A 13,642-nucleotide genomic window follows, 5' to 3' on the forward strand; every position below is an offset into this window, starting at 1 on the left:
AGAATCGAACAAGACATCACTGATGAAGTACATGGGACGCTGCACTTTGAGGGCGTGTCCCTCTTCTTCTCACTCTACCACTAGGGTGGCGCTAACCACTTGCATGGTGGCCTCAATGTAGAGGAGAAGCGGTTCCCCGTCGATTGGAGGGACTAGGATTGGGGCCTTCGTCAGAAGCTGCTTGACCGTGTCAAGTGCCTCCTGGTCCTCGGGCGTCTATTTGAAATGGTCAGCCTTCTTCAGAAGCCTATAGAGGGAGAGACCTCATTCGCCGAGGCGTGAGATAAAGCGGCTGAGCACGGCGAGGCACCCTGTAACTCGTTGTACCCCCTTTATGTTCTGAATCGGGCCCATACTCGTGATGGCCGAGATCTTCTCCGAGGGGTTGGCTTCGATGCCACGCTCAGAGATGATAAAACCTAGCAGCATACCCCTTGGGACTCCGAAAACACACTTCTCGGGGTTGAGCTTAATGTCGTCTGCTCGGAGTTTCGCGAAGGCCTGCTCTAGGTCAGCTATGACCTGGTCAGCCTGTTTGGATTTGACCACGATGTCATCCACGTAGGCCTCAACGGTCCACCTGATGAGATCCCCGAAACACTTGAGCATGCAGTGTTGGTACATAGCTCCCGTGTTCTTCAGGCCAAATGGCATTGTGACGTAGCAGAATGATCCAAACGGGGGTGATGAAAGACGTCGCGAGCTGGTCGAACTCTTTCATAGTGATTTGATGGTACCCGGAGTACGCATCAAGGAAGCAAAGCGTTTCGCACCCTGAGGTCGAGTCGACTACTTGGTCTATGCATGGCAAAGGAAACGGATCCTTTGGACATGCTTTGTTGAGACCCGTGTAGTCAACACACATTCTCCATTTTCCACTCTTTTTTTATACAAGAATGGGATTGGGTAACCACTCGGGGTGGTATACTTTCTTGATGAACCCGGCCGCCAAAAGCTTCACAATCTCCTCGCCGATGGCCCTGCATTTCTCCTCGTCGAAGTGACGCAGGCGCTGCTTCATTGGCTTGGAGCCTGGCCTAATCTTCAAGGCGTGCTCAGCGACTTCTCTAGAATGTCTAGCATGTCCGAGGGTCTCCACGCAAAGATGTCTCTATTGGCGTGGAGGAAGTCGACGAGCGCGCTTTCCTATTTGGAGGAAAGCGTGGTGCCAATGCGCACCACTTTGCCTTTGGAGCCACTGGGGTCTATGAGGACCTCCTTGGCACCCTCTATAGGCTTGAAAGACCCGATCGACCGCTTAGGGTCGGGTGCTTCTTCGATGACCTCCTCCCTGATGGCCGCAAGCTCTCTGGAGGCAACAATTATCGCGATGTGTTCGCAGCACTCGACCTCGCACTCGTAGGCACGCTAGGAGGTGCCGACGGTGATGACCCCGCATGGACCCGGCATCTTCAACTTCAGATAGGTGTAGTTGGGGACGACCATGAACTTCGCATAGCATGGACGTCCTAGGATGGAGTGGTAGGTTCCATGGAACCCGTCCACCTCGAAGATAAGGGTCTCTGTCCTTTAATTGGTCAGATATCCAAAGGTGACGGGCAGATCGATCTGCCCAAGTGGCGCGGCCTGCTTTCCTGGCACGATGCCATGGAAAGGTGCCCCGGTCGGTCGGATGCGCGATCGGTCGATGGCCATGGCATCGAGCGTTTCGGCGTATATGATATTGAGGTTGTTGCCTCCATCCCTCAGCACCTTGGTGAGCCGCTTCGTGCCGATGATCGGGTCAACCACAAGTGGATATCTTCCCGGTTGTGGGACGCTTTCCAGCTAGTCGGTCTGATTAAAGATTATGGCGGACTCCGACCATCGGAGGAAAGTTGGTGCGGCTAGCTCGGCCGTATAGACCTCGCGGCACGCAAGCTTCTGGCGACGCTTGGAGTCATAGGCCGCTGACCCTCCGAAGATCATGAGGCAGCCATCCATCTTTGGAAAGCCGCCGTCCTTCCCCTCTGCATCGTCCGCGGTCGGCTTGGGCTCCTTCCTATGCTCCCCCTTGTTGGAGCCTCCGAACAAGAACCGTTTCATGAGGACATAGTCCTTATATAGGTGCTTGATGGGAAAGGTATGGTTCAGGCATGGCCCTTCGAGCAGCTTCTCGAAGTGGTCCGGGGTACCCTCGGCGGGCTTTCGACCCCCTTTGCGGTCGGTGATGGCCACGAGCGAGCCCTCACGCCGCTGCTTGTTCTTCTTTTTGTTAGGATGGTTGGAGGCGCCTTCGCCGGCGTCCTCGTCTTGCTTTGCCTTGCCTTTGAGGTGGTCGAAAATCGCCCCGACCGCCTCCTCGCCTGAGGCATAGCTGGTGGCGATGTCGAGGAGCTCCTTGGTGGTTCGCGGGCCCTTACGTCCTAGCTTGTGAATCAGGGACTCACAGGTGGTCACAGATAGGAAAGCCCTATGACGTCGGCGTCGGCGATGTTTGGCAGCTCGTTGCACTACCGGGAGAAGCGCCTAATGTACCCACGAAGAGTTTCCCCGGACTTCTGTCGGTAGTTTTTGAGATCCCATGGGTTTCCAGGACGCGTGTATGTGCCCTAAAAGTTTCCCACGAAGATCTCTTTTAGGTCCGCCCAACTTTGAATTCGGTTGGGCGGAAGGTGTTCCAACCACGTTTGTGCCGAATCGACCAGGAACAATGGAAGGTTGTGGATAATGAAATCGTCATTATCCGCTCCACCGGCTTGGCAAGTAATCCGATAATCCTCGAGCCACAGTCCGGGGTACGTTTCGCCAGAGTATTTTGGGAGGTTGGTCGACGGTCGGTACCGCGGTGGGAAGGCGGCGTTGAGGATGTGTTGACCAAAGGCCTGAGGTCCCGGCAAGTCGGGGCTTGGGCTTCAGTCTTCGCCGCTGTCGTAGCGTTCGCCATGATGAGGGTGGTAGCCGCGGCTAGCCTCCTCCCTTACATCACCACGGGTACGCCTGCGGGCGTCGAGGGTGTCGCGCGCATCACGGTGGAGGCCGAGACATTCATGCACCGGGACCGCGGCGCGTGGCCTACCGGCTTGCTGCGCCTGATGGACTGACACGTCCCTATTGGGTCGCTCTGAGGGCGCGCGCTGGCCGACGTCGAGCTCGCGTCGTCGGGACAGCGAGCTCTTGGCCTGTTGCGCCGCCGCACACTCGAGAAGAAGCCCGATGTGGGACAGCTACTAGCAGTCCAGTGGCGGAGCGTGGATAGAAAAGGAGGGGCTAAAAACATTTCAATGACAATGTCTCGTTTGCTTGACTAATAAGCCATGACTGACTAATAAGCCATGACTGAAAGTATTGTTGGCTGATTTGTTGTGAGAGAAAAATACTATTCGTTGGCTGAAAAAGTACGACTTATAAGCCCAGCGAACATGGCACAAGTAGCAGCAGTATGATGTACTAGGCTCTTCTATCATTTTTTATTTATTTCCTGCAGCATAGCTTCACAGCTTGATAGAGCAGCTTTTACATTGCAATTGGGCCTGGTTTAGTTGGCGATTTTTTTAGGAAATGGTATTGTAGTACTTTCATTGTTATTTGGCAATTAGTGTCCAATCATAGTCTAATTAGGCTTAAAAGATTCGTCTCGTGAATTTCGTCTAAACTATGTAATTAGTTTTATTTTTTATTTATATTTAATGCTTCATGCATGCGTCCAAAGATTTGATGTGACGGAGAATCTTAAAAAATTTTACAAAATTTTGGGAACTAAACAGGCACTTGGATGAAAGCAGTACTACATGCAGTGACAAAACATGAAAAAACCAAGGGGGGGCAAGAGCCCAGGTTCGCCTCCATGAGGCTCCGCCAGTGACTAGCACTCAGCCACCTCGATCGTGCTCTCCACCGTGTATGGCCAGACTATCATCCCTAACCTCCTGTAAAATGAAGCTTCATACTCTTCAAATGCAGGCTTACCAATGCTGCACCGTCTCTATCTCCATGTAGGCAGAGCAGCTCATAGAGGAGGACAACATGCTGGAGGCATTCAACATAATAGAGCTATACTGCAATCGCCTCATCAAGCACGCAAATCAGTTAGACAAGCCCCAGTATGCATCTTCTCTACACCCTAACAACTGACCTTATCTTGTTCTCATATTTGGCACTATTGTTTCACACCACTTTTATGTTTGCATGACTATTTTGTTCAAAATTAATCTGGTGTGTAGTGCATGTGGCGAGGATATTCGGGAGGCAGCCGCCGGGATCATGTTTGCAGCCGGGGAGGTGCAGCGATCTGCCGGAGCTGCTGTTTGCACGCACTATACTGGCAAATAAGTTTGGAGGCGACTTCACAATGATGACAAAGGAGGGCACTGGCGTTGTCGACCCCATGGTAACTAGAACAACATCCTATATTCGTTCATGGTCCCATCACATTCATTCGGAACTGGAAACAACGATAACTGGAATTTACACGGTTGGTTTGCGCTACCCTTTCAGTTGGTCTGGAAGCTATCTGGCAACAAAAGAAACATGGAGATCAAGAAAAAGGTGGTGAAAGAGATTGCTGCTAAGAACAATGTGCTACTGGACTTTTCTGAGTTCCAAGAAGTGGTTGAGCAGGATGGCAGCAGCAACGTTCCGCACCATCATGAACTCAACCACGAAGCTATATACCAAACTGACATGGATGAAAGTTCAGAGTCACACTTTTATCATTCTCCCTCGCGCAACAAGGATCCATGCGATATGTCCAACTCTGATGGAACAAACAATGGGCAGCCGAAACAAAAGAACATGAAAACTTCGGTGCGCACAAGAAGATGAACTTTCAGAGCATCCAGCTCAGATGCAACAATCCAGAATGAGGAAATGCGATGTTTAGCTTCCAAACTTACCAAGTTATGGGTGTGCACATGTTAAATCTGTAACTGTAAAGCAACTAACAATGTCCAATTAATTGAGTCAGCAAAACCTTCCATTTCTTCATAAACAGCCACAGCAGTAGCCAACAGTTATATAATCTACATAATACTGCCCTTTCTTCTCCAATCCATCAGGCCATAGAACCTGTTAAAATATGTGAAAGATCTCCACTTGATGTGGTGTTTATCTTTTGAAAATTCTATGTGGATATATATTTGTGAAATCTACTTTTTTATGTTGTACATGTACTTGATGGGTTAATATGAGATCGCTACAAATGATATTGAGAGGTCTCTTATGCACTGAGAAAATCACATGCTACTAAAACATGTGGTTTTAATCTTGCTGTGTTTTAAAATGAATGACCTAAATATCTAAGGTGTTTTAAAATCAAAGTTAGCAAGAGGAAAAGAAAAATATGAAAGCACCAGCTAGCAGAGAGGGGCGGAGGACAGGCCACCACACCATGCTTGTGTGCTATGCAAGTCAGAATAAGGCACAACAGCCTGACACCAGATCTTCTCAGACTGAGAGACACGAATGATGGAATAACATAGGGCCTCTACCACAATAGCTTTCCTCTATCCCCCCTATCTAAGACTCCTAATTGTTGCACTCTCAAGAAAGTGGAAACTAAGGAATCATGATTCGCCAACAACCAAGAGGAATCTACTGGGTAACTTGACACGAAACATGTATGTCAGCAGGTATCGCTTCATTCATTAAGTCACCACATTGCCTAATGCCAGTAGTTGTTGCCTAGCTGCCTAGGGCTCCAAAATAAGGTACTACATAGATAATCAGTAAACTAGTCTGAAGAAAGCCATAAGCTACCTAGTCTGGTTTTGGTTTTGTACCCTCCGTCAAAAAAAGGATGCAATTCTGGTTTTGGACTAAGTAAAACTTTCTTAAGTTTAACTAAGTTTATATAAAATATTAGTAACATTTGGGACTTCAAATAGGTATACTATGAAAATATATTTGATGGTGAATCTAACAATAATTATTTGGTATCATAAACAATATTATTTTTTTTTTATATTTGGTCAAAGTTGGGATAGATTGACTTGGTAGAAAGCTAGAATTGCATCCTTTTTGGGACAGAGGGAGTAACTGAGATCAGTGTGTCAGTGGGGAAATTTCATCAAATAGCTGATGAGCACTACAATTGGCCCCAACGCCCCACTGCAACCGTGCCAATTCGGTACTGTGCTAACATACTCGCATCCAAAGTGCAAGCAAACAACCACAGCCAAAAACCAGCGACGCGGAAGAGTACTAGCACAAGGCAATAACCGCAATCACGCAAGCAGATTGCTTTGCAGACAATAGCAAGAGATAATCACAGTAGAACTTAGTGATTTATTGCACAGAAAGAAGCTATAAAATGGCAATCATCCAGCAAAGGTAATAACACATCAGTTTATAGTTTCATCACCACACAAAAGGAACGAATCCGGAAAGGGAAACGATGAGGAAGAAAAGGGCGCAGCACCTCGTCCATCACTGCACCTTCAATTCCATCACGCTCTTGGCCTTGGGGGCGTAGAGCGAGTAAACCAACGCTTGCCGCTTCGCAACCTCTAGCTGCTTCTTCCCCTCCGCGAACGCCACCGCGGCGGCCGGCGCGTCGGCGAGGGCGCGGTTTTCGCGGAAGGCGTCCGCGGCGCGTCGGCGCGTGTACTCGCGGATGTTGTAGTCGGAGAACTGCTTCGCCGTGCGGAGTAAGGACCGGAAGAGCGCCAGCACCTCTGCCCTCGTCGGGGCCGCCGCCGCCATCCTACCGTGCCGCGGTGCGCCGGTGCCGAAAGCGCTCGAGGAGGGGAGAGTCGGAGACGGAGAGGCCTGTTGCGACTGCGAGTTGGTCTCTGCTCGCGAAGTTTTCTCTGGGTAGTGTGCGCCGTCCGATCCGAGGGCCTAATGGGCCAGATAGGTGTGTGTTTGTAACGGTGGCCCAAAACATGTAGAAAGGCTGAAAGGGCCTTCCAAATTGTCCCTTCTACACACTGTCGAGGAGGGCAGCGGCCAGTGGGTAGGGACGAGCCGACGCCGGTGGACGGTGCCGGCGGTCGCGCAGCAGCGTTTCCCTTCAGCTTCGATTACGTTGGTGGCGGCGCCGGCGACAAAAGGCTCACCCATCGAGGATTTGAGGGCTGTCGAGCCCTGGGATGAGGTGAGTGCATTTTTCTCCCTCCCCACGTCGTACCCATTTCTCGGGCTTTGGTTAACAACAGCTGAAGCGGTGGTGCGTAGTTGGTTCATCCATTTGGTAAATATCCCATCCATGTGGTGTTTGAGCTTGTTTATTATATATCATAGGGCATGCCGAGGTGACAGGAAACTTGTTTATAGTGGTTTTCGCTGCCGTAGGGGGAGCAATGGGTTGGGTCTCGGACTGCCAGGCGAATGGCAACCACCAGCCGCCGCCGCCACCGCCGCCGGCAGGGGCGGAGCAGGTCGTCGAGGAGGGCGATGCCGGCGGCACGATCAATGGCAACTACAGCCGCCGGAGCTGGTGGCTGAGGCGGGGCAGGTCGTCGAGGAGGGCGATGCCGGCGTGACGATGGAAGGCGTCAGTCGTCACTTCCATCGCCTTGCTGCCTACTGGTGCCATCTCCGGCCATTTCATTCGGCTCCCGGGTTCCATCTGCTATTGGAGAGAAAGAAGGCTAACTGGGTGGATCATCTACTACTGGATGCTTGCAGGCAGGAAGAAGGAAGAGCTACAGGTTGCTGGCTTGCTGCTAAGGTCTTGGTGGAGAGAAGAACACAGGAGGAGGTGTGCTGGCTGCTCGATTTGACCTGCTGCTTGCCAATTTGGAGGAAGAAAAAGAAAGACGATAGCCATTGGGGATTGCTTGCTCGGTGGAGAGAAATCGATGCGCGAAGCTCTGGTTCTTTTATTATTATTATTGTTGATTGATGCTTAGTCAGTATGGAATTTTGGGGATTTGAATGGGGATTTTATCTGGTAGAATTTGGGGGAAGTCTTAGCTCTGGGTTAAGAGTTTGGCATAAATTCAGCTTTGTCAGTATCGACTTCATTTACAAGGAAAAAGCGTAGCAAGAACTTCGATTTTGTAATCAGTATCAGTGTATCTTTCCTCAACAAGCATCTGAACTGAGCGTGTTGATGATTCCAATGGCTCTGTGGAAGATGGATCCGGTTATTGACATCACACAAATCTTTAATTCATGATGCTTACAAGAATATATTGCGCATCACATGTAAACCGTGGTAGAGTTGATAGTCATTGTGAACACGTACAATTATTATGGTCCAAACTTATTTGATTTGATTTCAAAGAAAAATTAGAATTATGTGCTGTAAAAGTGATGATTGGCTACAAACGGCACGGTAGGAAGATCAAATTCAAAATATTGTATTTTGTCATTGTCATGGTGTAACAAACGTGCAAAATTAAATGACATGTTCTTGATTTTGGCTTGGCTACAAAAAAAACTCGTGTTTTTTTTGCTCCCATTGCAATGCACGGGCAATCATCTAGTGACTCAAAATGGCCGTTCTCTAATTTAGAGTGATGGCGATCCAGATAAGAAAATCTACCTTCTTGGGAGAAAATATTGAGTGGAAATATCTTTCTTGGTTGAATTCTGAAATCAACCCCTCCCTTCCCTTTTCAAAAGATTATTTTAAGTTTTATTAAAGTCCTATAAAATGAAGACAAGGTGGTGATATAGATGGGCACTACAAATTAAAGTTTTTAAATATCCCTAAAAAAATTCTGTCAATGTAGATGAAATGATCATATAGATGCAGACCATAAAATTTCAAGAAACTCAATTTCATTTATTAGATATGAGATTGACAAATCATAGATACAAAGTGAAGAAAATGGAAGAAATAATACATGTGTTCTCTTCCGTCGGTTGCATTTAGTCTTGAAATTTTACATGCTTCTATATATCACATTTCCTCTACATGTATGTTTTTTTTTTACGATTTTTCATACTTATAAGTATTTTTTTTAAGATTGCAACCGATAAGGGCGTTTGCGCTCAATAAAATTCCTTCGTGTAGATCTCCATATATGCACCATCAGTCCTAGGTACAACTTACAAGTTACTGTACCAATCTACTCAGGAGGTCCATATAACCATACTAGCAGGGACCCCCGCGCAACTGCACGGGCTAGGAAGCATTAGAATGTAGCATGAGAAGGCACAAACAATGCATAGCACACAATGAAGAACAAGCACCGAGTAGCAAATGGGGCAGATAAATGTCGGGTTTAGTAAGATAATATGAACTTATTTACAAAGCATACATATTTAGACTGCATTTTGTACTGTGAACAAATCTGAACTTGACTATGCAACTGTTTTTTCATGTCAGGATATACAACAAAGTTCTGAGTAGATATTAGATGGTATGAACCATGTCAAAGGGGAAACTAATGGAACAGGAAAGATGTCCGTGCCTTCAAATATTCACATTGACAAAGCATGATAAGGTTGTAGAACAATCTTCTCGTATTCTTAAGGTGGTGAAAGAACCTTATCACCTGGAATGACATATTAAAAAAATTAAGGATGCAATCCGCATACTAAAAGTATGCAGCAGGGCCATCTGGATGCAGACAGAACAAAACTATGAATTAACAAATCCAAAAATACATGATTTGAGGATAACAGTACTTACTTCCACAGCATATTCTATGGATATGTGTGTTTTCCAGATTGCTCTTGAATTTCTCGTAAGTAATATTAATCACCTGGGATAGCTGCTGCTTTCCTGTCGTAAACTGTAGATGTGTCCACCTCGATTCTTTTTGGTGCAGAAAGATGAGCATGGTTATTTGGTTAGTAACCAAAATCATTTTAGAGGGAAATCGTGCAGCACGTGGTGTGCATCATCCATGAGTAAGCCATTCGTGGGTAGAAGATGGAATTGGACTAACACATATGGTGAGCTTCAAAAACTGAACTAACGTTTGAGCAAGGGTACCTTGTGATGCAGCACACTATTTTGGACGATGAACTCCAAGGTGCTGATATATAGAAATAGCACAAAGTGTTAAAGGAACAGCTTCAACGTGCTAGTAGATAACGCCCTAAGGGCAGTCCGAATCCACGGATAATACGAGCTCAATCCAAAGCTCAAGAACAAGATCTAGTCCAAGATCTTAAGATAGAAACCTGGAGTTCTATTCACATGGTGGGAAATACAAGACAAAAGTTACAAAACTTGAGGACATTGCCTCTATTTATAGACTATGAGCCCTTACACAACTCATACACCTAATATGACAACTAATAGCCTACTAGATGACAACTAACATGACAACTAATATATTACTCAATAACACCTAAGAAACAACTCATAGGACACCTTAGTATCTTCAAGTATCATGTATATGACATATGCTATGACATCACATTACTTCTAGACTAAGCAACTCTCCATGAAACATAGAGGTAAAACTCAGTTTGAATTCATGATCCTAGTAGTAAAATCAGATTTCTCCTCTAACTCTTAGTATCAAAATCTAGTTTGAATTCCATATGCTTGAATACACTTGAATGTTCATGATCCATCTATATGATGTCCCTCATCATTCTCCTCTACTTGATTGAAACTCGACCTCGAGTTATCTTCATAAAGATGTTGTTGTGGATGATAAAGCGATAGATCAACCACAATAAAAGTGTTGGAAATGTTCATCTTTCTTGGTAGATCAACAACATAAGCATTGTCATTTATCTTCTTCAAAATAGAGAGCGGGCCATATTTCCTTTGCCTTAGCTTTCCATGAACTCCTGCTGGCAATCTCTCTTTTCTAAGATATACCATCACTTGGTCACCAACTGCAAATGACATTGGTCTTCTTCTTTTATCAGCCAGTTGTTTGTATTTCTGATTTGACGCTTCTAGGACATCATGGACTTCTTTGAACAAATTAGAATAGTTGTTAGCAAAGCTTGTTGCTGGCCTTGAATTCTCCCTTGAACGTAGTTTTATTAAATCAACCACATGCTTTGGAACTTTTGTGTAGACAATGGAGAATGGGCTCCTACCTGTAGATCTATGCTCTGAATTGTTATAAGCAAATTCAGCAAGTGATAAGACTAAATCCCATTGTCCTTTCTTGTTTCCACATATACATTGAATTAAGTTACCCAAGAACTTGTTCACTACTTCTGTTTGGCCATTTGTTTGGGGATGTGCAGTGCTTGAAAATTCCAGTTCAGTGTTGAATTGCTTCCATAATGTAAGACAAAATGAAGCAAGGAATTTGCTATCACGGTCTGAAACAATGGATCTCGAAACACCATGCAACCTAACTATTTCTCTAAAGAAAAGATTAGCCACATGATGAGCATCTGTTGTCTTCTGACATGGAATGAAATGAGCCATCTTAGAGAATATGCCTTTATAGGTTTGGTATACAGGACACCTTTGCACAAACTTTCCAGCATCTCTTTTGAGTTGTGGCCAACAATAACATTCTTGCAAGTTGGCTATGGTCTTGTCACGCCCAACGTGGCCACTAAGATCACTTGAATGTAGTTCTCTAATTAGTTTATCACGTAGAGAACTTCTTGGAATGCATAGTTGATCATTCTTAAAGAGATAACCATCTTGCACCACATAATCTTTATCTAATGGCTTCCCTTGTAGATGCTTCAACCAGACTTGACCAAAGTCATCATCATGCTCATATAATTCCTTCATTTGGTCCATACCTGGAAGTTCAGCCTCAAAACATGTTAGAAGACAAGCACGCCGACTCAAAGCATCGACCACTTTGTTTGTTGCTCCTGACTTATGAACAATGAGATAGTTAAATTTTTCTAAGTATGCTGCCATCTTGCTAACATGCGATCCACATGCTTTTGATTTCTGAAATGCTACAAAGATTGATGGTCAGTGTAGACAATGAACTCCTTAGGTAACAAATAAACTTCCCAAGTTTTTAAAGCTCTGAAAACTGCATATAGCTCTTGTTGATAGGCACTCCATTTCTACCTTGCTTCACTTAGTTTCTCACTAAAGAAAGCAATGGGTTTTCTATCTTAAGATAGAATAGCTCTAATGCCTACTCCACTTGCATCACATTCTAGCTCAAAAGCCTTGTTGAAATCAGAAAAGACCAAGACTGGAGCTTGTGACAGCTTCTTTTTAATTTCTTGGAAACTTGCTTTGGCAAATTCATTCCATTGAAATTTCCCTTTCTTTAAACATTCAGTAATTGGTGCCATAATAGTGCTGAAGTTCTTGACAAATCTTCTATAGAAAGTTGCAAGATCATGGAAACTCCTCACTTCTATAATAGTCTTTGGAGTTGGCCAATCTCTTATTGCAGCAACTTTGGAATCATCAACATGAATACCTTCGCTTGTTATGACAAAGCCCAAGAAAAATAGTCGCTTATGTAGGAAAACATATTTCTTCAAATTGACATAAAGCCCATTTTCCTTTAGAACTTTTAATACTTGCCGAACGTAATCAAAATGCTCATATTCATTCTTGCTATAGATTAAGATGTCATCAAAAATAAACCACAACAAATCAAGATAAGAAGGGTCGAAGGACTTGGTTCATCAAATGCATAAAAGTACTTGGTGCATTTGAAAGTCCAAATGGCATAACAAGCCATTCATATAGCCCTTCCTTGGTTTTGAATGTTGTTTTCCATTCATCATTAGGTCTAATGCGAATTTGATGATATCCACTTCTTAAATTAAGCTTAGTGAATACATTTGCCCCACTTAATTGATCCAACATATCGTCCAAATAGGGAATAGGAAACATGTATCTTATTGTGATCTTGTTGATTGCTCTACTGTTCCACACATACGCCAAGAACCATCCTTCTTTGTTGTGAGCAAGGCTGGTACAATCACATGGACTAATGCTCTCTTGGATATGTCCTTTTTGTAGTAACTCTTCCACCTTATCCTTCAATATAGCATGCTCTTTTAGGCTCATTCGGTAGTGTGGCAGATTAGGAAGAGTTGCACCAGGAACGAAGTCAATTCAGGTGTTGAATTTCTCTCATTGGTGGCAAGTGTTGTGGCTCCCCAAGTATACTCTCAAATTTAGATAATAGACCTTGTATCTCCGCTGGAATTTCAACAACAGGTTGCTCTTCTCCCTTAACGATCAAGGCAAGCACATAAATTTGCTTCTTTCACGTCTTCTACAAAGTCTCTTGATGTTTGGAAAATAGCTAATTGTTAACACAAAAATGTGGCGATGCGCTTGACACATAGCAAGTCGGAACGATCTGAGCGAGGTCAACTCGTATATCTTGCTTGGCTTCACAACAGGACTAGTCGATCCTAAAAATTCCAAAAGGCGTGCCAGTCAATTTGACCTGTAATTGATAAGGAGAGGAAGTTTTAAGAGTAGTTTAGGGTGGAATATGCCGGTTTCGTCCGTTCCAAGTGTGCTGCTTCCAGAGCATCCAATCAGGAGAATCGACTAAATAGCCGATGCGAGGAGAAATCGACTGTTAAGGACTGTGATGTTCGTGGGTTATGATTGATTTATGATGTAACACCCCTGGTGTTACGAGCTTATTTAGCACCGCGATTTATGCCTAAGTTAAATTTTTGAAACGAGTTTCTCGGATGTTTGATTTAAAACGTATTCGACACGATACGTGAATCCTATGTGACTTAGTTTCGCGGACTCAGGTAAACGCTCAAGTTAAATCACACCGGGCGTAGAAATATTTAGGAATATCGAACGATGATTCTATCCAATCGATAGCTAACGGTTCGTTCTATTAGATTAAGCATGAAAAGCAAC

General features: G+C 44.9%; 1 protein-coding gene and 1 pseudogene across 1 annotated transcript; one reads left to right on the forward strand and one right to left on the reverse strand.

Moving 5' to 3' along the window:
- Window positions 1-6,208: 6,208 nt before the first annotated feature.
- Window positions 6,209-6,732, reverse strand: LOC136502255 (uncharacterized). Its single transcript, XM_066497719.1, has one exon. It carries the CDS (start codon window positions 6,640-6,642, stop codon window positions 6,367-6,369), a length of 276 nt encoding a protein of 91 aa, XP_066353816.1. The 5' UTR covers window positions 6,643-6,732; the 3' UTR covers window positions 6,209-6,366.
- Window positions 6,733-6,935: 203 nt separating this feature from the next.
- The window catches only part of LOC136467143 (uncharacterized), a 73,397-nt pseudogene continuing 66,690 nt past the window's right edge, over window positions 6,936-13,642 (forward strand).

Source organism: Miscanthus floridulus, chromosome 1 (assembly GCF_019320115.1).
Source record: "Miscanthus floridulus cultivar M001 chromosome 1, ASM1932011v1, whole genome shotgun sequence".
NCBI lineage: Eukaryota > Viridiplantae > Streptophyta > Magnoliopsida > Poales > Poaceae > Miscanthus > Miscanthus floridulus.

Excerpts from the sequence above, each read along its gene's own strand:
- LOC136502255 (XM_066497719.1), bottom strand. The coding sequence starts at position 6,642 with ATGGCGGCGGCGGCCCCGACGAGGGCAGAGGTGCTGGCGCTCTTCCGG.